Below are 26,194 nucleotides of genomic sequence, written 5' to 3' on the forward strand. Positions count from 1 at the left end.
TAAAAAAGCATATATATTTCCATTATTTTTTCCACAGAACTTGGCCATATTGTTCACAATCGTGTCTTATCTCCTGGTCAAAAAATTGAGCAAGCCCGGTATATCAGGACTTATTCGGTGGCTGCGTCTACGTCTTTTGCTTTATGTTCAGTGACAGTAGGTGAGTAGTTGGGTCGTTAATTTAAATTTAAAAAAAAAAACAGATTCTATCTATTTTGAGTATTACATCTGCTAGTAACAAACTCCCTACATCTTCATATAGGCCTATAAAAAAATTAACAGCACATATTTCTACATCAGCCCAAAACAGCCACAATGAATAAAGTGGTATTTGTATTTCATGACTATGTTAAGAGAAATGCTTATCCAATTAGAGGCGTAGCGACCAAATAAATAAAAGAAAATGGTTAGTCCTTTTTACTTTCTCGTATATACGAAGTATAGAGAAAGTATTGTAATCGTGCAAATAAAAAAAAATCGAGATTTTTACAAATCTCGACGTTTTACACCTCACTGATACGGAAAAACATAATTTTGCAATCTTGTCCGTATGTCTGTGTGTGTGAGTGTGTGTGTCTGTCTGTCTGTAAACACGATTACTTGAGTACCGTTACAGCTAGGTTGATGAAATTTCATATATAAGTATTTTATCAAAATCGTAGATCCGTATCTACGTTTGAGCGATTTCCGATAACCGGAAGTGGTATTTTTCCTACTTTGAATTTTTCAAAAGCCTGTAAATTAAATTTCACATGTAAGTAAAAGATCTAATTCTCTACCTTCTGTCTAATTGTGAGTAATTTCCGTTGACCGGAAGTACTAATTTACGCTATTTCCGATTTCTCAAAAAACGCATGTAAATTTATAAAGTACTAATAATATTGCGCACTATTATGCACATTTTATTTTGGCGTTAGCTTGGTGTGCAATTCTTTTTTCTATGAGATTCTATTCTATTTTTAAAAGTTTAAGTAATTAAAAATCAAGTCTACATTCCAAGTTATATAAGAATATTTGAGAAAGTTTAGGGGAGATCACTCCCGGTTTATTTTTTATATAGTTACTTAAGTTCCGGAAAATGCTCTTCCTTCTCCCCTCCTCACAAGTTTATATAGAAGTTAATAAAATTATACCTATTTTATACTTCAATACTGTTAACTATATTAATTGAAATACACAACCAAATCTTAAATATTTTTTTTGTGAAGCCTCTTTTAGGGTGGAATAAATAAAATAGGTTATAAAAATAAAATTGTGATCATAATGTAGCTTTATAAATATTTTGGCCCTGTTTAGTATTTTAGACTTTATGTATCGAGAAACGGTACAAATCATTATGATGTCTCGTTGCTGATGTGAGGACCTTGTATGTAATTTCTATAGAGCAAACGTTTATTTTCTGCACAGATCTTCTACTGGATATGGTGTCAGTGGCTTTTGCCTACGCTGTTGTTGGATTCGTCCTTTCCTAGGCCTAGGAGTGGTTATTCAATGTCCAATTTAAGGAGTGGTTTTTCAAAGCCCATTTTACTCCTTCATAATTTGTTAAGATGATTTTATATATATATATATATATATATATATATATATATATATATATATATATATATATATATATATATATATATATATATATATATATATTCCTGTTTAGTATTAATATTTTAAATTAACAAAACGGCATTGTTAGGTAAAATATTGCAAATTTTACAGTATTTTATTTTGTTTTGTTATTTTAAGAGTTGGTTTATTTTACATCAGAAAAAAATCTAAGTAATGGTTTATTCTCTTGGAATTAAAAAAAAGTACCCAAAAATGTTTTTTCAATTGTTTTAATAATTATTTATAAGCATATTCAACCTATTTATTTATAAAAATACATAGGTTATATTACTACTGGCCGATCGAAAATGTCGCATAATATTTCTATGGTCACTGTTTCTAGTTTTTCTAATGTTTTATTAAATTTTTGCCAGCACCTATTTGTTACATTTTAAAACTATAAATTTCTTATTTGCTGATAATGCATTCGGAATACGTCAACGACTCTACAACAAGCAAGTGTCTTCAATGCAAATTTAAATTACTTCATTAGGTAGTCAAAAGACCAGAGCTGGGTGAAGTCAAATGGCTAAAGCAAATATGTTAATATTATGTAAAAAAAACAGGATTTTTTTCGTCACTTAAACTTGATGGGAAGACATTTACTAAACTGTTTTATGAAATACTATTGATTTGGTTCTAAAAGTTACAAATGTTATAAGAGTTTGCATATTTTTTTTAAAAATGTACTATTTACGATTCTATTAAAAGTAATATTTTTCTTTTGGCTTTTCTCTAAATATATTTTTTTTTAATTTTAAATTTGAATACAATAAATGACGAACCACTTAATTTTACCCAAAACAAAATGACGAATTTACACTGTCCGATTACAATAAAGAAAACATATTGCTGATTCCAAAACTTGAAAAAAAATTTCTTAATTTTCTAAATTTAACAATTAGTGATCTCCGTTTGTTTCTAAAAACTGCTTTCTTCACAAGCACAGACTTGAATTTTTAATTCAATTTCGTTTGCTTCCTTTGGTCCAATTCTCCTGGCTGATTATGAAGAGAGAAAAAACTGTTTAGAGAAGTAGACTGAAAAATATATTTTACCTCATATTTTAAAGACAAAATCTGTTTGAACTTGTGTTATGAATCTTGTTTAAATAGTGTTATTTTAAGTTTTAGATATTGGATTGTTTTAAAATATAAAACAAAGGTAATAAGTAAAAAATGTTGTAATAATAATGTCAACAAATTAAGCACTGTCCCGTGTTTTGATTTTACATGCGGTCTTTCAAACTGCCAGTAGTTTCTTACCTGATCTTTTGGTGAAGGAGAAGGAGCATCTACAATTAATTTTCTCAAGAATCAGGCGACACCCTCCTGCCTTCCACACGACAAAAAAAATCGCAGCTCCTGACGCGAGACCAATAGCAGTTCCTCCCAATGCCCATCCCACTACGTTCGAGTCTGAAGAAAAAAATAATTAAAACGATAAAATGTCTTCGTCGTTTACACTTTTAAAATAATTAAAAGCTTGACTAAATGTGTAAGTGTAAATATAATAAGTTGCTATTCAGTTATGGACATTATATGTTGTTAATAGCTGAATAGTTATAGATATAATATGTAGCTGTTCTCTGGGCAGTTATATTTGTACCAGAAGCGTGAATATGCAATAGCTTATGTACAATGATCGTAATTAGTTTTAAAGAAGGTGTGTTTTTAGCGTTAGGCTAACAAAAATTTTTGAAACCCTTTGCATTTACATTGGGGATAAGTTCACTTTTATGTTTTTTTAATTTATGCACTCGTCAAAAATTTACAAACGTTTTTTTGTGTGCCGGTTTTGTCAAATATTACTTTATTTATTTTTTTTATCTTAGCAACCGTTAAGTATTTCGTTATTATAATTTTAGTTTCTTTCTTTAAATTTTTATCAAATATTACCTGTGGTGGCACTGGAAACTGACGCGTTTCTTGGACCTTCCGTCTGGGGTACTGTTTGTTGGGTGCTGGTAGAAGCTACTGATAATGTAGAATATATCTGATTGACAGCTTGACAAAATGTATAGCTATAAACAGAATATGTTGTTGTTCGCTGGGCAGTTATAGACATAATATGGTGTTGCCTGATCGGCAGTTGTAAACATAATATATTGTTGTTTGTTGGGTAAGTATAGACATAATATAATGTTGGTGGCTTAACAGTTATAGATATTATATGTTGTTGTTCTCTGGACAGTTATAGACATAATATGGTGTTGCCAGATGGTCAGTTGTACACATAATATGTTGTTGAAGGCTGAACAGTTATAGATATAATATGGTGTTGCCTGATGGGCAGTTGTACACATAATATATTGTTGTTTGTTGGGTAAGTATAGACATAATATAATGTTGGTGGCTTAACAGTTATAGATATTATATGTTGTTGTTCTCTGGGCAGTTATAGACATAATATGTTGTTGGTGGCTGAACAGTTATAGATATTATATGTTGTTGTTCTCTGGGCAGTTATAGACATAATATGTTGTTGGTGGCTTAACAGTTATAGATATTATATGTTGTTGTTCTCTGGGCAGTTATAGACATAATATGTTGTTGGTGGCTGAACAGTTATAGATATAATATGTTGTTGTTCTCTGGGCAGTTATATTTGTACCAGAAGCGTGAATATGCAATAGCTTATGTACAATGATCGTAATTAGTTTTAAAGAAGGTGTGTTTTTAGCGTTAGGCTAACAAAAATTTTTGAAACCCTTTGCATTTACATTGGGGATGAGTTCACTTTTATGTTTTTTTAATTTATGCACTCGTCAAAAATTTACAAACGTTTTTTTGTGTGCCGGTTTTGTCAAATATTACTTTATTTATTTTTTTTATCTTAGCAACCGTTAAGTATTTCGTTATTATAATTTTAGTTTCTTTCTTTAAATTTTTATCAAATATTACCTGTGGTGGCACTGGAAACTGACGCGTTTCTTGGACCTTCCGTCTGGGGTACTGTTTGTTGGGTACTGGTAGAAGCTGCTGATAATGTAGAACATATCTGATTGACAGCTTGACAAAATGTATAGCTATAAACAGAATATGTTGTTGTTCGCTGGGCAGTTCTAGAAATATTATGGTGTTGCCTGTTGTACACATAATATATTGTTGTTTGTTGGGTAAGTATAGACATAATATGTTGTTGGTGGCTGAACAGTTATAGATATTATATGTTGTTGGTGGCTGAACAGTTATAGACATAATATGTTGTTGTTCTCTGGGCAGTTATAGTCATAATTTTTTTGTTGGCGGCTGAACAGTTATAGACATAATATGTTGTTGGTGGCTGAACAGTTATAGACATAATATGTTGTTGGTGGCTGAACAGTTATAGACAAAATATGTTGTTGGTGCCTGAACAGTTATAGATATAATATGTTGTTGGCGGCTGAACAGTTATAGATATAATATGTTGTGTGTGTCTGAACAGTTATAGACATAATATGTTGTTGGTGGCTGAACAGTTATAGACATAATATGTTGTTGGTGGCTGAACAGTTATAGATATAATATGTTGTTAAGCCAAACACCTTGTAATGCAACTTTTTGTAAACAGTTCTAAAAACGTAAACACACACCGCTTTTTTTTTTTTTTTTTGAAAATTCAAGATCCAAGCATCAACAAGCAGACAAAGAATAAATAAAAACAAGAGAAACTGGTAGATAGAGCTTTGAGTCATGGTGCTGGTCATTTTTTTAATGCTTAGATTCGTGGTGCTGGTCATTTTTTTAATGCTTAGATTCGTGGTGCTGGTCATTTTTTATGCTTAGATTCGTGGTGCTGGTCATTTTTAAATGCTTAGATTCGTGGTGCTGGTCATTTTTTTATGCTTAGATTCGTGGTGCCAGACTTCAGTGTTGTTGATGGTGCATGTCGAACAAGCCGTCAGTGATACAGTGCTGATCTTGGTGCATGTTTAAGGTACATGAGCCAATGGACCGATCATTGAAGAAGTCGATTAATATGTATAAAGACCCAGTCTTGTTAATAGAACCTTTCTTTGAACACTTTGTGGCCATTTATCAATAACTGAAAATTTAAATTTAGACAATCCAGCATTTTTACAAATAAAACTGTGCACTGATATTACCGATGTGTAAGTAAAATATACGTTTGTATGAATTGAATTATTAATTTTTTTACAGATTACTTATATACTTTATGTTGAATTATTATGATTTTTCAACTCAAAAATGTGTATACTTTCTCAAATGAATGAAATCTTTTTAACGATTTAAACAACCGATCCGATTGTTTTATTTGTTTTCGCCCCTGTTATTTGTCTCTTCTCAAATATTAGTAAGGTATTCAATAGGTACTAAAGTGTAATGCTCGCGTTTATGTCAACAACACGCATAATTTTTCACATTCTTTGAGAATTGGATTTAGATGATTAAGTTTTTTAAACATCCAGGAATAAAAACCAGACGACACATTTATTTCATTTTATTCTGCTTCGAATATTTTCTTATACTTGAAATATATTATTTCTGTCACATGGAAATTAAAAAACAACAACAACGACAAAATGTCGGAAGAATCAATGCCTTTCTGCCCGCAGAATATAAAAAGCTTACCTGATAAAGGAGACTATACTATCTGAGTGACATTGGAGTAGATACAAATTAAAAATATAAATATAATATACTAAAAGACAAATAAAGCATGTTCATTTTAGTAGATAACTAAGTTGGTTATATTAATATGGTTTTTAAAATTTAAAAATAGATACCAAACTATGTAAAAAGAAACAGGAAGTTAACTGAAGTTTAAATAGATTTATGTAAAAACTAAAAAATATATAATATACTGAAAGATAAATAAATAAAGCAAAATAGAGCATTGGATTGCGTGCATTTTCGTTTTTGTATAGTAGATAATGAAGTTGGTTACACTAATATAGTTTTTAAATATTTTTAAAATATATTACAAATAATGTAAAAAAAAAATAGGAAGTTAACCGAAAGTTAGATATATTTAGAACAAAATAAAAAAAAATAAAAATAATGATTGAACCGAGAAATTAATAAATGCCGCATTTTGAGCTCGTTGATTTCCTCATCCGTTCAACCTCGTAGCTTCAAGCATTGGCTAGCTGTCGTTTGATACAAGCAGATCATTACCTCACAGTACCTCTTAGCACGAATCAAGTCAATTGCCCAGGCATTCAAATAGAATAACAAATAAATGTAACAATTGAACAAAAAACTTAAGAGCTGTCGCACGCCGCAGTGTTGAGCTCGCTGATCTCCTCATCAGTGCAGCCTAGAAATTTCAAACACTCGCTTGTTGTCATTTGGTCCCTGTAGTTCATGACCTCACAGTATCTTTGACCCCGGATCAAGTCAATGACCCTGACACTCGAATATTCGGTGGACTCGAAGAAGGTCTCGGTGCCATTTTTGCAGAGCTCTGACGTGGCCACGAGGGCGTGTGAGAACCGGTCGGATTGCGATATCGAGCAGGCGGTCGAGTTTAGTTTGGTGACTTCCGCTTCCGTGCAGCCTTGGGCTAAACAGGCGGAGAGAGTTGAACCACGGATGCGCACGTTCATAAGATCGCAGAACTGTTCTTGCTGTTTCAGCACGGTGCCGATACTCGTCTCAAAAGTGCAGGTCACGATCTGTCTCTGGCATTGGTCGGTTGTCATGGAGACGTCGCCGTACACTGAAATTTTTATCGCGCTTGACGTCTGCTGTGGCTTGGAAGACCTTGCGCATGCGCCGTTTTTCAGCGCAGTCTTCTCCTCTTCCGTACAGTACCCGTTAGCTACTAAACACTGCACAAACGCGGTGTGGTAACCCAGTCGCAGGCACCACAGCGTGTTAGTTCTGGGATTGCTCAATCTAAATTCCTGCAGGCACCTGTCTATGGTGTAACTACATGCCCGTGTCACTTTCGCTCTCTCAGTGTAGAAGTCCGCGGATGTTGGGTTCACAGACAGTAGCACCAGAGCCAAGGACACGACATGTATGCTGGTTTGCATTTTATTCGACTGAAGAAAATAAAAAAAATTATATATATATATATATATATATATATATATATATATATATATATATATATATATATATATATATATATATATATATATATATATATAATATATAAAGCTCAATTCTGTAACGCATATGTTTGTTTGTCGATGGTTATCCATGGATTTAAGTGTTATAATATTATCGTGCGCATTTCTCTAAATTTATGAGTTAAAAAATTACTATTGAATGTGTTGGGAAATCATTTTCATTTTTCAAATTATAGTAATAATTGTCGGCATGTTCATTAAACACAAGTTTTAAAAAAATATCATCTTTTACAACAATTCTAATTATGTCTTTATTTAGTCCTATAGCGCTTACTTCCCTTTGATAAATTAGGCAAAACACAATTACTTCCCTTTATAAAACCATTGCATTAGTTGAAAAGCATTTACTTTTTAATTACTTTGTTTTGGTGTTGGGAAAAAAATAATTACATAATTAGCGGGGATTGATCAAGTGCAAATGCTGTAGGTATTTTACGGATAAGCTTGGAGTATTATAATTGTTCATTAAATTGAAACAGTTTAAGTGAGTGCAAAAACTATGAATAAGTTGGGGTACTATAGTCGTTTATTAAGCTGAAACAGGCGATTCCGCCCCGGGCTAGACTCTGAGCACTGTGCGTTTATGTTCGCGTTAGTGTTTTCTTTGTGTTTAGGTGGTTTTGCGTTAGTGGTTGAGTGTTGATTTGGTTCGTTTTTGTTCTTTCTTTTTTCGTTTTTGTTTGTGTTTTTTTTGTTTGGGTTTGTATTTGTGTTTTTGGTTGGTTTTGCGTTTGGATTTGGTTTGTTTTTGTTTGCTTTTTCGTTGTTTTTTTTTTTGGTATTGGTGTTTGTGGTTGGGTTTGTTGTTAGGTTTTTGTTTTCGTTTGCTTTTTTGTTTGTTTTTTCTTTGTGTTTGTATTGGTGTTTGTGGTTGTGGTTGGGTTTGTTGCTAGGTTTTTGTTTTCGTTTGTATTTGTAATTGTGTTAGCGTTATGTTTGCGTTTTGTTGTTTTGGTTTTGGTTGGTCGTGGTTTGGGTGAGCAATGCCGGGTTTATGATGATTACTAAACACACAGGTAATGGTCTTTAACAGAAAGGTTTTTCACAGAAGCCAGAGCAGGGCCTGGCCGGGACGGCTAGTATATATATATATATATATATATATATATATATATATATATATATATATATATATATATATATATATATATATATATATATATATATTTCTCATACATTACAATTCGCAACAATAGCAAACAGTGTTCCTTCCAGACTTTTTTTCTCCGTGGGAAACTTGAAATTTTTGGGAGGGGGGGGTGGACTAAAATTTCCGGGGAGGGGCGGACACTATTAAAAGTATATAATTATTTTCTATATTAATTCCATTTCGTTCGGGAGGGGGGTGGTATCGGACCACATCCCACCCCCTCCGGTGAGTTGCCTGGAAGAAACACTGATAGCAAAGGATAAAAAATAAAACCGTTATATCCAGCGGTCAACGGCAGTATACACTGATAGCGTAAAAAACACATTTGACAAATCAAGCAGAGTATTAAAATAATGTCTACAAAAAATGTAAGTTGTACATTCACTTTTTAATGCATCAACATAAGGTTAACCCATGTATTTCCTATAATTAAAATACACAGCGTGTTTAAATACAAATGTCGATAGACAAGTTTATTAGCTTACTTTTTAAAAGTTATTTCCTTTTTCTTATCAACTGTCATGAAAACTAAAAGACACGCTTGAAGACAATCGTATTGTAAATGGCATAGCGGGTAAGATTTGGCTGTTATATATAGGCTAAAGATGTTGTTGTGTTGATAGCCTCGTTTTTTAAGCTCAGACGCATACAAAACAAGTCGTCAATGGCAGCAAGTTGCGCTGTACTGAGAATATGTTCAACGGAATTACTGGTGCGGAGCCAAGATTATGGTAAAAAAACAAGTCTGTTGACATGAAATATCAAAGTAAAGATATAATTTTCCACCCAGAGTTTCTTCCAGGCGTAGCGCCCCCCCCCCTACCCCCAAGAGTGTTTACCCCTCCCCCCCCCCCCCCCCGTGGAATTTATATAGAAAATATATATTTTACAAGTGTCCACACCCCTCCCCCGGATAATTTAGTCCGTTCCCCCGAAAAATATCAAATGCCCCCCCCCCCCCCCGGGAGAAGAAAAAAGTCTGAAAGAAACATTGCTTACATCTCCAACCCTCCAGTGTAACACACATATCGATCTATTCTTCCAAAACATATTAATTTAATTTCATTAATCACACTGATTATAAACTGACCATCTCTCTTCCCCATTTTTTCAAACAATTTGACGAACATATATAAATCGCCTTCCTTACCTATAAGCTGTCGTACCTGTTTACCCCGGCCATCTATTTTAAATTCCAAAAGATCGAGTTTTAACGAACCCGCGTTTGTTGCTGGTGTGTGGTGACGTGTTTTGTAGGTCAGGTTAGGTATTGGAAATGTGTTGACAAACATTTCGATAAGACGTGACGTTGTTTCCGGCGGGCAGGGCTTCATGTAAACAAACTTGTTTTCGGTATAGTTCGTCAGTTTTCTTGATCCTGCTTTTAATCTTTTAAATACAGAACAAAATAACGCGCTGTTTCGTTGGATTAGCTATGTGTCTGTCTGTACACACACACACACGTACACACACGTATATATGTATATATATATATATATATATATATATATATATATATATATATATATATATATATATATATATATAAAGATAGGGTGTGTGCGAGAAAAAAAAAAGAAAGAAAGCAGGCTCTATAAAAGAAAAGGTCGTTGAATGTAGTGGATGATCGTGAAAGAAAGAAGTCAGTGTTTAATAATTGCGATTTTTTAAATCTATTTTGCCTTAGATTTCATGTGAGATAGATTTCATGTTTTTGTTGTTTTTTTTAAAATTAAATAAACAAATTTTGTTTTCATCGTAATCTTGGCATGGGAGCGGCTATTCCATTGAATGTTCTCTATGCACAGAACAACTGGTCACTATTGGGGACCTGTGTTTTTTTTTTTTATTCGCTTAATTCAAAATGACGAAATGAAAATACTACCATAACCCATAGGCCTTATATAACTGTCGAACTTCTACTGGATTAACGTTACTGTTAAACTTACCTTTGTGCTATCCTGGCAGTTCAGACAAACATTAAGTAACAGCTTCAAGTAGTAAGGTTTTACTGTCTAAGAAGGTGTATTTTAAGCAAGGGAAATACTTGGGTATTATCTACAGATTTAGCTTGTGCTGAGTGTTAACATTTTTAAATCTTACTATCTTGACTCTTCAAGTTTTATTGTATTTTTCTATTATTAATTTAATGAATTTTTTGTATTACTATATTTATTATTTAATGTATTTTTTCTATCATTCTGGTTGATTTGTCAATTTTTAAAAGTTATTTTACATTAATGGTACACTGCCAATATTATGTGGCAAGCTGTGATGTCAAATACCGCGCTCCTCTATGCATAGATTGTTACATCCCCTGATGCCTGGCGGTCAATAAGGCAGATGAAGTAGAGTTAACATTTTCGGTGACCGAGTGTTCATCCCTAACACGTGTAGACTATCTAGTACAATTATCTAATCTTTTAATTAAGCACGTGCCGAGAACACGGCATCCTGGTTCCGATCTCACAATTTTCACATTTTTATTACTGAGATCTACCCCTAGACCACACCGCTCTAGACTTCTATAAAACATTAAACACAAATTAAATTGTTTGATCCTTAGTTTGCCTAATAAATGAAAAGAATGAAAAGAATAAAATGCCTTATATTATAAAGCTATAACTTTATGTAGTTGATTTAATGATCACACAACTGACCTATCATATATGATAACGAGCACATCAAATGTAAATAATGTGAAAGAAATTAGGGTGAATTCCTATTGGTTACATTTTTCGAGTTGAAATACATATACAGTTTGATATATACCAATTTTTTTTAAAAAAATTTTAACATTTAAACTTTTATTTTTCAAAAATGATAATTCCTTATATTTTTTAAAAGTAACTATTGGTCATGACAAAGTGACTAATCATACAGTAACTTAAAATAAAAATGTTTATGTTAAGATGAAAGATGCAAAGATGAGAGCTCAGTAAACTACAAATTTAGGGTCAGAATTGGAAAACAAAATGAAATGTACACATTAATGAATTTTACAAAATACATGGGATGATAGTAACAGACAAAATGCTCAGCACAAACCTATGGGGCAGTTGAATAAAGAACTTTCATGTCTTTAAGCGTTAACTGCTGTTTTCAATTTCTTTGCTGAAGTCTTTACATCATCATTAACCATAATTAACATGTAATAAAAAATGACATTGCTGGCTTGGATGTGAGAATCTTTACACTGTACAACACACTTTCCCAGTTTAATCAGCAATTTAACTTCCATTTCACTGTCATTTAGTGTTGCAAGCTTTCTTCTACCATGTCCGAGACAAGCAACCACCCGTCTGTTGTTAAAAAAAAAAACGATTGAATCTTCATCTTCCATTTCCAGCATAGCTGGTGTGTCCTCATCATTTATAGGATTTCCATCAAATCTAAATCTTACAACTCCTGTTTGTATTCCAGCTCTATTACAATAAGCGCCCATCAACTTTCGCAGTGGTGTGTTCTTCTTAATTTTAAAATGGACTACACTACCATCTTGACCAGTTACTTTTAGATTAATGTGTTCACTTTCTTTATGGTCCTCCTTTTTTTGATATATACCAATCTAACTCTATATGACTCATTGAGTAGACTATATATGTTATTTGGTTGTGATGATAAATTTATTTTTGGGCAAAATATACATACGTTTGGCCATAATTTTCATTTTCTAGAATTACAACCATATTAATACAAAGTTAAAAAAGTTTCACAGCGTCACAGAAATTATTAGTATACTCCACTTATTCAAACATTTTTCATTCTACGATATAACGCTGGCTTGTGGTATGTTGATGTACTTCACTATTAAAAAAAAATATAAAGAATAATAAAACGTCCCATGGTAGCTTAGACCCATGGAAAAGCTGCTCAGAGTTCTGTTTCTCTTGTCCAGATCAGGGGTCTCCAAACTTTTCAGTCCGAGGGCTGCATTAACTATCAAATTTCAGTTCAGGGGCCAGTTTCTTCCAGGCATGTCTTTGATTTTTCTGGGAAAAGTTCCTCAGCAATCAACGACAAACAATTTTTCTTTTGACAAAAAGATCTCCGCGGGCCGTTGTTTGGAGAACCCTGGTCTAGATGACTTGGGGCGGGAGATAATCAAGGGAGATAATCTAGCTGTGGTGGGTTGATGAGTTATTCGACAGAGACCAGAGTACTCGTTAGAAATGGTTTTATGTTGGATACATATCCGGACTTGTCTTCATGTCTTTTTTTTAAAGCACTTCTTCTTTCTTCTTCGTTCTTAATTATTAGCGTTGAAGGGGATCGAGATTTATCTGCCAGTGGGTTAGAACTCGAGACTTTGTTCAAATTTATCAACCATGAGCTTTTTGCCGACTCGATCACGCCTCCAACACAATTAAGCGGTACGTGTCAACTGGTTATGCGCCATTGAGGCCGATTTCAGCCTGCTTTTTTGGATTTGCTTCCATAGCCTTTGTCCATCCAAGAACAAACTGCAAGGCAGCAGTTGTTTAATTTTGGAGTTGTCTCTCCTAGAAGAGTGGCGGTCCCTAGCTAACGAGCCTCATCTGCCCGAGGGTTCGAACTCGAGACTTTTCGGTTTAGCAACCATGAGCTTTACCGACTCGACCACGCCGACCCCTAAAGCACTTCTAAATTTGGTATATCTTATACTTCAAATTGGAAGTCCCTGTGTTTGTGGAACTTCTAGGTCAATATCGTGTTTTTAAAACTTGTAGCTGAAAGTCTTGTGTCTGTTAAATTTTAAGATGAAAGTCTTGTGTCTGTTAACTTCTAGCTAAAAGTCTTGCTAAATTGCTGAGTTTCTATAAATGTTTATTTACCAACTCCTCCACACCCTCACTCTATCAACTGCCCCACAACCTCGCCACTTCCTCCAAAACCCAGTAACAACAACCTGTCTTTGGTCTTGACTTATCGTTGAAATATTCTAAATGTGCGAAGCTGCAATATATCATCTTTAGAGGTGTCAAACCGAGTTCAAAGTTCATAGACAGCCCTAAAATGTAATGAGCATTAAGAAAAATCCTGACCAGAGGTGTAGCGAGGGGGTTGCGGGGGGTGCGGGCCGCACCGGGTGACACCATTTAGGGGGGTGACACCAAGGCAAAAAATAGCAAAATATATAGAGACAAATTTGAGGGGTGGGGTGTGCAAATCGAAAGTTTGAGAGGGGGGGGGGGGTGCGAATCGAAAATTCGAAAGTTTGTCCCCTGGAAGGGTCACTACGATTCTGGGGGGTGACACCATTTAGTGCCGCACCGGGTGACACCCGACCTCGCTACGCCACTGATCCTGACCATAGCTGATTATTAAGATAATCCACAATAGAGAAGACGGTGTGGCCTAGCATTATCCCTTCATGTGCCAAGATCATGAAACAGATGAACTCTACTTCATCTGCCCAATGGATCGATAGGTTTAAAGATGAATCCTAACAATAGAAATAGCTGCGTAACCTTAACCAATCCTCTAGTTTATCGAGATTGCATTTTTTGTTTAAGGAGAGATAATGGGTTTATTGATATCAGAGTAGTATTTCATTGTTTTCAAAAAATCAGTCAAAACAATTTTTTTTAAAAATATTTTGATTTATATAAAAGTCATATAATCTTAAAATAAATGAAGTTATAACTCAAATAAATCGCACACATTGTGTATTCTGATAAAATTACACAGTGCAGTTTTTAGTGTGTATAGTTGTTAATGAAGTTTGCTCATTGCAGTCTTATGTAGTGCTGATTACACAGATAGACTGGGGCCATTGCGGCGCCCGGGGCGAAATATTCATTTTGCGCCCCCCCCCTCTGTTTATATATAGTTATTAAAATAGCGAATAATCTTTTTACCAGTCACTTTCTCTTAACGGTTATTTTGGTGTCACAGAAAACATTTAAATAAACCCATAAAGCCAAATTCTTTGACTGAGTAGACTTCAGAATACGCTTTTAATTTTTTTCTACCCTGTTTGGCGCCCTCCTAGGTTCGGCGCAGGGTGCGACCGCCCCACGCTCCCTCCCCTAGCTACGCCTCTGACTGGGAAAGGGCATTATGCCACCAATGTCACCAGCAGCTAGACCACCAGTTGTTAGGTGTTTTGTATCCTTCCCCCGTGCATCTCGCCACCTGGTTTGGACTTGGGAGTCCTAGCGCCACAAGCCTGGGTTGCGAACTCGTGACTTTCTGGTCTGCACGTACGTTGTCTATCTCTAGACCACGCCGTCCCTTGAAGGAACGTTGCGGACTCAACGTTTATTTTTTCTATATTAAATTTTTGTTAATGTTTTAAAACGAATTACATTTTTTAAAAATTAAATCGGAGTGTAGGTATTCTGCTGCCTTGACGTTTGTTCTTGGTTGGACAAAGGCTATGGAAGCAAATCTGAAACGAAAAGAAAGCTGAATTCGGATTCAACCGCCAATATGGCGCATAACAAGTTGACACGTAATACTTTATTGTGTTGGAGGCAATCCCTTCCAACATTCGAAATTAAAAACAAAGAAAGAAGAAGGATAAAGTGGGTCTTTTTTTAATGTTTTAAAACATATTTAATTTTTTTTTATTATGTCGCGAATGTCATAAATCTTTTTTTCAGATTGTCTCGATAAGCTGGCGACGTATTTGCCTTAAGCGTTGGATTTTATCTCACGGTTGTTGGGCCACGAACGTCTGTTTTTACCTGGCTATAATTGTAACATATTTTGCTTGTAAACAATAACATAACAAAACGAATTCAACAAACTAGCTTTATACACAATAATATGGTTGGTTATGAACATTAAAATATAATAGTTAGACAAATGTGGTTGTGCTGAATATGAAATAACATTGTGTAAAAGTCATTGAAAAAATGAGATTGTGGAAATGTAAAGTAGTATATTGTAAGTAAAGAGGTTACAAAAGTTTGTACAAAGCAGCAACGATGAGAAGGACGAGTGAAGCCACAATGTGAGAACCACTGCAGGCCGCAGCCTTGAGTTTGTTGATCTCGTCGTCAGTACAGCCTTGACCTTTCAAACACTCGCTGGCTGTCACCTGGGCCTTGTAGTTCATGACGTCACAGTATCTTTGAGCCCGGATCAAGGCGAGGGCGCTGGTGGTGGTCGTGGTGGTGGTGGTGGTCGAGTAGGTGCAGGTCTCCATACCGTTCTGGCAAGTCAGCGACGTGGCCACGATGACGTCGGAAAAACGCATGGACTGGGTCGTCGAGCAGGCGGTGGTTTTCAGCTGAGCGAATTCCGATTCCGTGCAGGACTGGCTCAAACAGGTGTTGGTCGTCTTGCCGGATACGCCCAGGTTCATGAGTTTACAGAACTGTTCTTGTTGCTTCAGCACGGTGCCGACGCTGGTGTCAAATGTGCAGCTCACGATCCTGCTCTGGCATTGCTCGGTTGTCTTGGAGATGTCACCGTACACGGAAATTTTTATCGCGCTTGACGTCTGCTGCGGCGAGGTAGACTGCGCGCATGCGCCGTTTTTCAGCGCCGTGGACTCCTCCGCCTTACAGTAGCCCAGCTGGACAAGACACTGTTCGGACGTGACGCCGTCTTTAGAGGAACCCAGCAGCGTGCACCATTTGGCATCAGTGTCAGGCATCATCGAGCCTGATAACTGCACGCATTTGTCTACGGTGTAGCTACATGCCCGTGTCACTTTCGCTCTTTCACTGTTGAAGTCAGCCGATGTATGGCTCACTGTCAGTAGCACCAAACACAGAGAGAAGATGTTGACGCTGGTCTTCATTTTATTAGGCTGTAGGAAATTTAAAAAAAAAAAATTAAAATTATTTTTTTCATATTAGGCCTACCTACTTTAAATTTTAATAAACAATAAGTCGTCTTTCTCTTCACTCCAGTATAGCCATATCAGATACAAGTATGGGTCGTCGTGGTCGTCTTGGTAAAAGCTAATAGTTTTTTTAAAAGTCTCGAGTTCGAATCCTCTTGCAGATGAGGCTTGATAGATGGGGTCAGCAAATCTTCTAGAAGAGACTACTTCAATGTCAAACAACCGCTGTCATGTAGTTTGTTCTTGGTGGGGCAAAGGCTATGCAAGCAAATCCAAAAAGTAAAGCAGGCTGAAATAAGGAGTCAACGACCTATAGACTAGTATAGACGCATTACAAGTTGGTACGTAATTCTTAATTGTGTTGGAGGGAATCCCTTCTAACACTAAAGGGAGGAAAGACGATTATAAGTCTAGATATGGTTCAACATTTGACCTAATTACACACTGACCTTAGCTCTAGCCGTAGATCAAAGTCTTACAGCAAAAGTTAAATAAAATTCCGTATTCATCGATATGAACACTTTGCTATTGTCTTGTGTTAAAATTTGAATCCACATTTTAAAAGCACTTTTAAATCAACTAAATAGTTTTAAAAGCCATGTCAAAATCATCTGAAGCAACACACACCTATTAACAAATTATACATTAAGGCTAATTGGAATACATAAACTGCACTACCAAATAATTACCCAAAAGGTTATATCAAAACCTCAGAACTGGTATAGTGTTTACAAAAATATTTATAAAACATAACTGAAAGGCATTTTTCTGCGCTATGATTTTTAGACCTGTTGTTCATGTTAAAGAACGATATTCCACAGTGGGGATGCGGTAGACGAGGGGTGGGGGGGGGGGGGGGGGGGCAAAGATACATGAAAGAAACTGTGCTAAGCAGAAGCGCTTCAGTGCAGAGGACAAAAATAATAATTTCGTAAAAAAAAATTCGAATGACAAGCTTTTACGTATACCAAAAAAAAAAAGTAATGATTGTCTTAGCTATAGCAATAATACATCAATATGTGTGTAACTATATATTTATATATATATATATATATATATATATATATATATATATATATATATATATATATATATATATATATATTTATATATATTTATATATATTTATATATATTTATATATATATATATATATATATGCTATTTTATAAAGCAATTATTTTGAAGGGCTGTCGCGTTTGAAAGAAGCAACCAGTCCAGTAACACAGTAACACAGGGTGATGTTTCGATAGCAAGTTTACCCTTTTGACGGACGCGCATCCAGGGTTTCTTCCAGACTTTTTTCTCCGGGGGGGGGGGGGGGGGGGCGGGGGGGGGGGGCGGGGTACTTGAAATTTTCGGGGGGGGGGGGCGGTAGAATTTTTTCGGGGGTTCGTTCCCCCGAAGAGGTGACTGGAAGAAACTCTGCGCGCATCGCAAGAATTCTCAAACAAGAGAAAACAAATAATCTAAAAACTTATAAAAATTAAAAAATCATTCAAAAATTTTAATCTCCTCAAAAACAACATACCTTAAAGTTATGCACTGCCTTAGAAAAGAAAGTTTTCTTTTCCTACTACTTAAACTGCCAGTTTTGTTTTTGAAACATCCGTTTTGTTTCAAGTCAAACGTAATCTCATACGCTTCAGGGCGCAAGCTCAACTTGTTTTATACGGGCTATATTTTTAGCGCTTGATGGATAGCCTCATTTTGAAACCCGGCCAAACAAACTAGCCAATCAAAAAACAGCTGGGTGATTTTGTTGTGCATTGTGAGGATTAAGTCGTACGGTAGATGAGGGGACGAGATTAATGGAGAAACAGGTTGTTTGTTTACAAGAAACACCGGGATAAACAATGTCACGCATATTTAACACAATATAGGTACTCAATCCAACCAATCCAACCATACAACCATTTATATATATATATATATATATATATATATATATATATATATATATATATATATATATATATATATATATATATATATATATATATTTATATATATATATATATATATATATATATATATATATATATATATATAAATTTATTTATATTTATGAATATATATGAATATATAATATATATATGAATATATGAATATATATATATATATATATATATATATATATATATATATATATATATATATATATATATATATATATATGTATATATATATATATATATATATATATATATATATATATATATATATATATATATATATATATATATATATATATATATATATATATAATCGCAATTTTTCCCTCGCAATACAACGAATTCTCCCGTGGAAATGAATTCATCACGGGTGTAGCCTACAAGGGAGTTAGAGATTACTGATCGCCCATAATTGGTGAACCTTCTCTCGATATGTGTAGGCCGAACGAATGTAAAGCATGACATTAGATACCAACTTCGTTTGCAGAAGCTGCCGAAATGAAACCCCAGTTGGTGGTCCTATCACCTAAGGGAATCCACTCCTGTTTTAATTTCAAAGTTTTCTCCCTTAGTTTGATCCCTGTTCATAACTTACGAGCCTCATCTACCCAGGGATTCGAACTCGGGAGTTTTGGGTTTAGCAACCACGCGCTCTCTCCCACTCGATATCTGCCAAGAGCATCTACCAGTCTGAATGACCCACCAGGTATGAACAGGTAAATAAAACCCAAACACCTAGGTATGTCACACAACTGTATTATCAATGTCCTTGATCGATGATCACGTGACCCTCTATCTGACCAATCAAACAACGAAAGCTGTCAGCATAGTGGCCAACTTACGCCTGTGTTTTGTTTTGTTACTTTCATCTGATTCCGGTTCTCTAGAGGTTTTTCCTCTCCCCATCATAAACATCAGATATATTATAAGTAAACACAACTGAGAAAAGGAGGGGGGTTGATGTAATTTGTGCATGGATTTCACATAACTTTAAAGGCTGTGGGGGTTGAGGAGGGGGGACAGAAAGTCTAAAGCCGCCCCCACAAAACGAAATGGAATTTATATAGAAAATATATACTTATACCAGCGTCGTCGTTGTACCCCGAAAATGTCAGGCACCCCCCCCCCCCCATCCAACCACCGAGGAAAAAAGTCTGAAAGATACACTGCCTACCGCCCATTCCTTTATCCACAGCCCAAGCAGTTGGTAAATATCTGTTCATGATTACACATATACACACACACACGCACCCACACACACAGACACACACAGACACACACTCAACACATACACGCCCACACGCACACATGTACACTCACATACATACAAAGAGAGGGAGAGACACACACACCAACACAAACACGTATACACACACACGCACACGCACGCACGCACGAACACACACACTAACGCACGCACTTACGCACCATCTCACACAGACACACAACACACACAGACACTCAGATATATATATATATATATATATATATATATATATATATATATATATATATATATATATATATATATATATATATATATATATATATATAGTGTGTGTAAATATTGAAGTATATTTCCTTTAACTTAGAATAAAATAAAATGTGTCAAGTACAGCCATACGCAAAAGCCGAGCTAGCTCTGTCCCATTATCTGTGTCATCAATTCTAAAAAAAACATTTAAACCACCGTGAAATTAGCATTTCTGTTTTGTCAACAACGTATCGCTTTCTTAATGTAGGTTTGATCAGAAGATAGACAGAGACAAACAGGACATAAACTTTTTTTTATAAAAAACGTTTTAATAACAAGCTTTTATGTAATAATGCAATAAAATGTAGAAAATAAATTATATACTACTATTAAAGAAAAGCGTGGGTCTCTTCCTAAATATTAGTAAATGTATCCAATAGAGACTAATGTGACCCACATTAGTTAAATAAAAAGATTGTAAAAAAATGTCATAAAAATGTTTTAATAACAAGCTTTTATGTAATAATGCACTAAAAGTAGAAAATAAACTGTACACCACTATTTAAATAATTATAAAGAAAAGCGTGGGTCACTTTAGTACCTATTGGATACCTTACTAATATTTGAGAAGAGACAAATAACAGGGGCGATAACATAAATAAAACAATCGAATCCGTTGTATAAATAGTTGAGAAGATTGCATTCCTTTGAGAAATTATACACATTTTTTAGCAAAAACATCATGATAATTCAATATAAAGTTTATAAGTAATCTGTAAAAAAATTAATAATTCAATTCATACAAACGTATATTTTACTGACACATCGGTAATATCACAGATCAATTTTATAAATAGAAACAAACTTATATTTGTAAAAATGTTGGATGTCTAAATTTTCAGTTATTTATAAAAGCCGCAAAGCGTTCAAATAAAGTTTCTATAAATTAGACTGGGTCTTTATAAATATTAATCAACTTCTTCAATGATTGGTCAATTGGCTCATGTACCTTAAACATGCACCAAGATCAGCACTGTAGCACTAACGGCTGGTACCACCTGCACCATCAGCACCACTGAAGTCTGGCACCACGAACCTAAGCATAAAAAAAAAATGACCAGCACCACGAATCTAAGCATTAAAAAATGACCAGCACCACGAATCTAAGCATTAAAAAATGACCAGCACCACGAATCTAAGCATAAAAAAATGACCAGCACCACGAATCTAAGCATTAAAAAATGACCAGCACCACGAATCTAAGCATTAAAAATTGATCAGCACCACGAATCTAAGCATTAAAAAATGACCAGCACCACGAATCTAAGCATTAAAAAATTACCAGCACCACGAATCTAAGCATTAAAAAAATGACCAGCACCACGAATCTAAGCATTAAAAACTGACCAGCACCACGAATCTAAGCATGAAAAAAATGACCAGCACCACGAATCTAAGCATAAAAAAATGACCAGCACCACGAATCTAAGCATAAAATAATAATCATTAAAAAAGTTTTAAAAAACCCACGTTTTCTGATTGAACTAAAAAGTAGAAAATAAACGCTATACATCACAATAATGCAAGCGATCACTCTACTATAAGCGCTGAAAAACGTGGGGCGCCGAAGTAAAAGTTATATTACTATTGATTAGATAATACTATTGACTTTTATTAGGGAGCTTGTAGAGAGTCAACAGTATTAGAAACTGTAAGAAAATCACGGCGCCCCACGTTTTTGATCGCTTATAGTAGAGTGATCGCTTGCATTATTGTGATGTATAGCGTTTATTTTCTACTTTTTAGTTCAATCAGAAAACGTGGGTTTTTTAAAACTTTTTTAATGATTATTATTTTTTACTTTTTAGTCTTTGTTTGTTTGCATTAAAATCTTGCTATCGATTTTATCTTTTCACTTTTTTTGGGTAAACGAAGACAACTCGTAAAAAGACAACTCGTAAAAAGACAACTCGTAAAAAGACAACTCGTAAAAAGACAACTCGTAAAAAACACGTTGTGTTAACACATAGATTTGAACCCGTGTCGAGTGGGATAGCAATCGTGTGCCCAACCACTCGACCATATCGTCTCCCCCAAACTGGCCTACCTCCTGTAAGTTTAAACTCGGTTCAAGCTAAATTCTCTGCCCCTAAGCCTGTGGCGACATGTGATCGTTCGCTTCACTGCGCGCGAGGTACGCGTCGCTGGTTTTTTTTCTAATGGCTAGCAGAGGAGAATTATATATATAGATTATATAGCGGTCTAAAATGCTCAATAAAATGTTTCCATTGATCAATTTAGTAATAATAACAATTGAATATTCAATGGTCATCCAAAAGAAAGCTTCCCTGAAAATTTCAGCGCGCTAGCTAACTGGGAAGTGCCAGAAATTTCGATCGCAAGATTTGATTGGAAAGACAAACACACAAACAGAGAAAGCAAGTTAAAGAAAACGTGGGAAAAAATGACCAGCACCACGAATCTAAGCATTAAAAATTGATCAGCACCACGAATCTAAGCATTAAAAAATGACCAGCACCACGAATCTAAGCATAAAAAAATGACCAGCACCACGAATCTAAGCATTAAAAATTGATCAGCACCACGAATCTAAGCATTAAAAAATGACCAGCACCACGAATCTAAGCATAAAAAATGACCAGCACCACGAATCTAAGCATAAAAAAATGACCAGGACCATGACTCTAAGCTTCATCTACCAGTTTCTCTTGTTTTTATTTATTCTTTGTCTGCTTGTTGATGCTTGAATCTTGAATTTTCAAAAAGCTGTGTGTGTTTACTTTTTTTAGAGCTGTTTACAAAAAGATGATTTACAAGGTGGGGTGGGGGGGGGGGGGGGTGCGACTACGATGGGTGTCACGATCCAACTGGGGTGACACAATTCAAGGGGGTGACACCATCCAATTGGGTGACACCACAAATAAGTCAAGCTAAATTAATAACCAATCTGCTTTAATTACTTTAATTGCTTATTAAAGTTATATAAATCATTAGCTACAGGGTGACACCATTCGGGATGGGGGGTGACACCAAATTGCCTATATGCCGCCACTGTTTAAAAAAAAAACTCTCCTTATTTATTGTATTGGGAATACTCGCCTATTGACTTTATATACACGTTAAAAATGGTAGGGCTACTATTTCAAGAGAGACAACCTATTACAAAATAAACTGTTCTTTAATTTATTTGTACCTTCCCCTAAATTTTTAAAATCATGTACAGACTGACTCTCCAGCCCTTCCCAATCGCTTTACTCCGACCAAAGGCACATTACTTTTATTAGGATGAAATAGTGAAGTAAAACATGATTCTTTCCCCTGATGTCATCAGTGATATTCTACTATGTCCATGGCTGACACACACACACAGACACACATACACACGTGCACATACATACACATACACATGCATACGCAGACACATACACAAACTCACGAATAAATGCCTGTATGTTGTTGGCAACAACCATGATCCAACCCAAGAAACAGAAGTGAATGGTATAAAATTGGATAAGGAGTTAGTGGATGGAATAAGGAGTTGGTGGATTTGATAAGGAGTTGGTGGATTGGATAAGGAGTTAGTGGATGGGATAAGGAGTTGGTGGATTGGATAAGGAGTTGGTGGATTGGATAAGGAGTTGGTGGATTGGATAAGGAGTTGGTTGATTGGATAAGGAGTTGGTGGATTGGATAAAGAGTTGGTGGATTGGATAAGGAGTTGGTGAATTGGATAAGGAGTTGGTGGATTGGATAAGGAGTTGGTGGATTGGATAAGGAGTTGGTGGATTGGATAAGGAGTTGGTGGATTGGATAAGGCGTTGGTGGATTGGATAAGGAGTTGGTGGATTGGATAAGGAGTTGGTGGATTGGATAAGGAGTTGGTGGATTGGATAAGGAGTTGGTGGATTGGATAAGGAGTTGGTGGATTGGATAAGGAGTTGGTGGATTGGATAAGGAGTTGGTGGATTGGATAAGGAGTTGGTGGATTGGATAAGGAGTTGGTGGATTGGATAAGGAGTTGGTGGATTGGATAAGGAGTTAGTGGATTGGATAAGGAGTTAGTGAATTGGATAAGGAGTCAGTTGTTTATACTGACAATTTTACTGCATGTCAATGCATTGATTTATAAGAGTCGACTATGTCGGTGAAATGTTAGTTCGCTCATTACATCTCCCCAATAGTTCCCTTCTTACAGCTTCCAATAGTTCCCTACTTACAGCCCCCAATAGTTCTCTACTTACAGCTCCCAATAGTTCCCTACTTACAGCTTCCAATAGTTCCCTACTTACAGCTCCCAATAGTTCCCTAATTACAGCTTTCAATAGTTCCCTACTTACAGCTTTCAATAGTTCCCTACTTACAGCTCCCAATAGTTCCCTACTTACAGCTTCCAATAGTTCCCTACTTACAGCTCCCAATAGTTCCCTAATTACAGCTTCCAATAGTTCCCTACTTACAGCTCCCTATAGTTCCCTACTTACAGCTCCCAATAGTTCCCTACTTACAGCTCCCAATAGTTCCATAATTACAGCTTCCAATAGTTCCCTAGCCCCAATTGTTCCATACTTACAGCTTCCAATATTCGCTAATTACAGCTCCCAATAGTTCCCTACTTACAGCTCCCAATAGTTCCCTACTTACAGCTCCCAATAGTTCCCTAATTACAGCTTCCAATAGTGCCCTACTTACATCGTCCTGCATTTCCCTAATTACAGCTTCCAATAGTTCCCTATCTCCCAATAGTTCCATACTTACAGCTACCAATAGTTTCCTAATTACAGCTTCCAATAGTTCCCTACTTACATCTCCCAATAGTTCCCTAATTACCGCTTCCAATAGTTTTCTAGCTCCCAATAGTTCCCTACTTACATCTTCCAATATTTCCCTAATTACAGCTCCCAATAGTTTCCTAGCCCCCAATAGTACCCTACTTACAGCTTCCAATAGTTCCCTACTTACAGCTCCCAATAGTTCCCTACTTACAGCTCCCAATAGTTTCCTACTTTCAAACACCAATAGTTCCCAATGTTAAATTTTTTCCCAATGCATTACACCTTACCCTCTAAAACTGTAAATGGTAATATCTTCAAAATGGCGCCAAACGACTTAAAACGAGGGCAGTACTTTCAAATCGAGACCTAAGGTTCAGAAAGATCTATGAGACAGGGCGGAAAAAAAATCATTTGCTCTGGAATAAACTTCAAACTGAATGAAAACCAATTAAAAACACTCGTAAATCACTTAGAGGTGGGCGGTGGAGGGGAAAGGAGAATTTAATGATAATCATTTTTAAAGGGCTATAAATTACGTTACAGGCCTTTTACGTTTGTGTCACCTCCCCTTTGTTCTAGATGAAATAATGATCTTCAAGTTTTATGTTTGGCAGAATATAAACATAAAAGAGGATTTTATAGTGGGCATTAGAAAGGACAATAGAAGTATGGAGAGGATATAATAAAGTAGAATAGAAAAGAATTTTAAACAGAAAAAAGTGTAATAACAGAGAGGGCTGTAAACATATTTAAATCGACTATAGATATCACATTAAAGAGGACAGTAGGCATGACATTGGGGGGGGGGGGGGGGTGCTAAATATATTATAGAAACGATTTCAAGCACAGGCACGATTGACTGTTTCTAGATCTATACACTGTTGTTTACGTGATTGTATTTGCTGTTATGAATACTCTTACGGGTCAGTTGTGGGTTGGATTAGGAAAGGCTAGAATAGTCTAGAATCTAGAACGTATTATTAACCTGTATTATTAACACACACAAACACACACACACACATATATATATATATATAAATATATCTAAATATATATATATATATATATATATATATATATATATATATATATATATATATATATATATATATATATATATATATATATATATATATATATATATATATATATATATATATATATATATATATATATATATATACAGAGGCGTAGCGAGGCGGGGGGGGGGGGGGGGGGCGGGGGTGCGTACCGCACCGAGTTACACCATTTAGGGGGTGACACCAAGGCAAAAAATAGCAAAATATATAGAGAAAAACTTGAGGGGGGGGGGCGCAAATCGAAAGTTTGAAGGGGGGGGGGGGGGGGGGTGAGTGC

General features: G+C 35.4%; 3 protein-coding genes across 6 annotated transcripts in view; 1 reads left to right on the forward strand and 2 right to left on the reverse strand.

Moving 5' to 3' along the window:
• The window catches only part of LOC131958281 (uncharacterized), an 11,244-nt gene extending 9,690 nt beyond the window's left edge, over positions 1 to 1,554 (forward strand). For all 3 annotated transcript variants that reach the window (XM_059323220.1, XM_059323219.1, XM_059323221.1), the window contains 2 exons: positions 38 to 160; positions 1,408 to 1,554. In XM_059323220.1, coding sequence (XP_059179203.1) covers positions 38 to 160; positions 1,408 to 1,472 — 188 coding nt within the window. In that variant the 3' untranslated portion in view covers positions 1,473 to 1,554. The remainder of the gene's footprint in view (positions 1 to 37; positions 161 to 1,407) is intronic.
• A 4,478-nt stretch (positions 1,555 to 6,032) lies between these two features.
• Positions 6,033 to 10,061, reverse strand: LOC131958273 (uncharacterized). Of its 2 annotated transcripts, none has more exons than XM_059323206.1 (2): positions 9,988 to 10,061; positions 6,033 to 7,597 (listed from the first exon to the last, which is right to left on the reverse strand). In XM_059323206.1, the coding sequence occupies exon 2, from the start codon at positions 7,586 to 7,588 to the stop codon at positions 6,812 to 6,814; it is 777 nt and encodes a 258-aa protein (XP_059179189.1). In that variant the 5' UTR covers positions 7,589 to 7,597; positions 9,988 to 10,061; the 3' UTR covers positions 6,033 to 6,811. The 2 variants fall into 2 exon arrangements, with proteins under 2 accessions (XP_059179189.1, XP_059179188.1); XM_059323205.1 differs by lacking the exon at positions 9,988 to 10,061 and adding an exon at positions 9,323 to 9,390.
• A 5,624-nt stretch (positions 10,062 to 15,685) lies between these two features.
• Positions 15,686 to 18,279, reverse strand: LOC131958284 (uncharacterized). Its single transcript, XM_059323223.1, has 2 exons — positions 18,148 to 18,279; positions 15,686 to 16,581 (listed from the first exon to the last, which is right to left on the reverse strand). Exon 2 carries the CDS (start codon positions 16,570 to 16,572, stop codon positions 15,724 to 15,726), a length of 849 nt encoding a protein of 282 aa, XP_059179206.1. The 5' UTR covers positions 16,573 to 16,581; positions 18,148 to 18,279; the 3' UTR covers positions 15,686 to 15,723.
• Between the last annotated feature and the right edge of the window lie 7,915 nt (positions 18,280 to 26,194).

The sequence above is a fragment of the Physella acuta genome, unplaced genomic scaffold (assembly GCF_028476545.2).
Source record: "Physella acuta isolate Inbredline_101_S28 unplaced genomic scaffold, ASM2847654v3 ptg001309l, whole genome shotgun sequence".
In the NCBI taxonomy this organism is placed as follows: domain Eukaryota; kingdom Metazoa; phylum Mollusca; class Gastropoda; family Physidae; genus Physella; species Physella acuta.

What these genes read in the sequence shown, in the direction of transcription:
- LOC131958284 (XM_059323223.1), bottom strand. Translation starts at nt 16,572, where the DNA reads ATGAAGACCAGCGTCAACATCTTCTCTCTGTGTTTGGTGCTACTGACA.
- LOC131958273 (XM_059323206.1), bottom strand. Translation starts at nt 7,588, where the DNA reads ATGCAAACCAGCATACATGTCGTGTCCTTGGCTCTGGTGCTACTGTCT.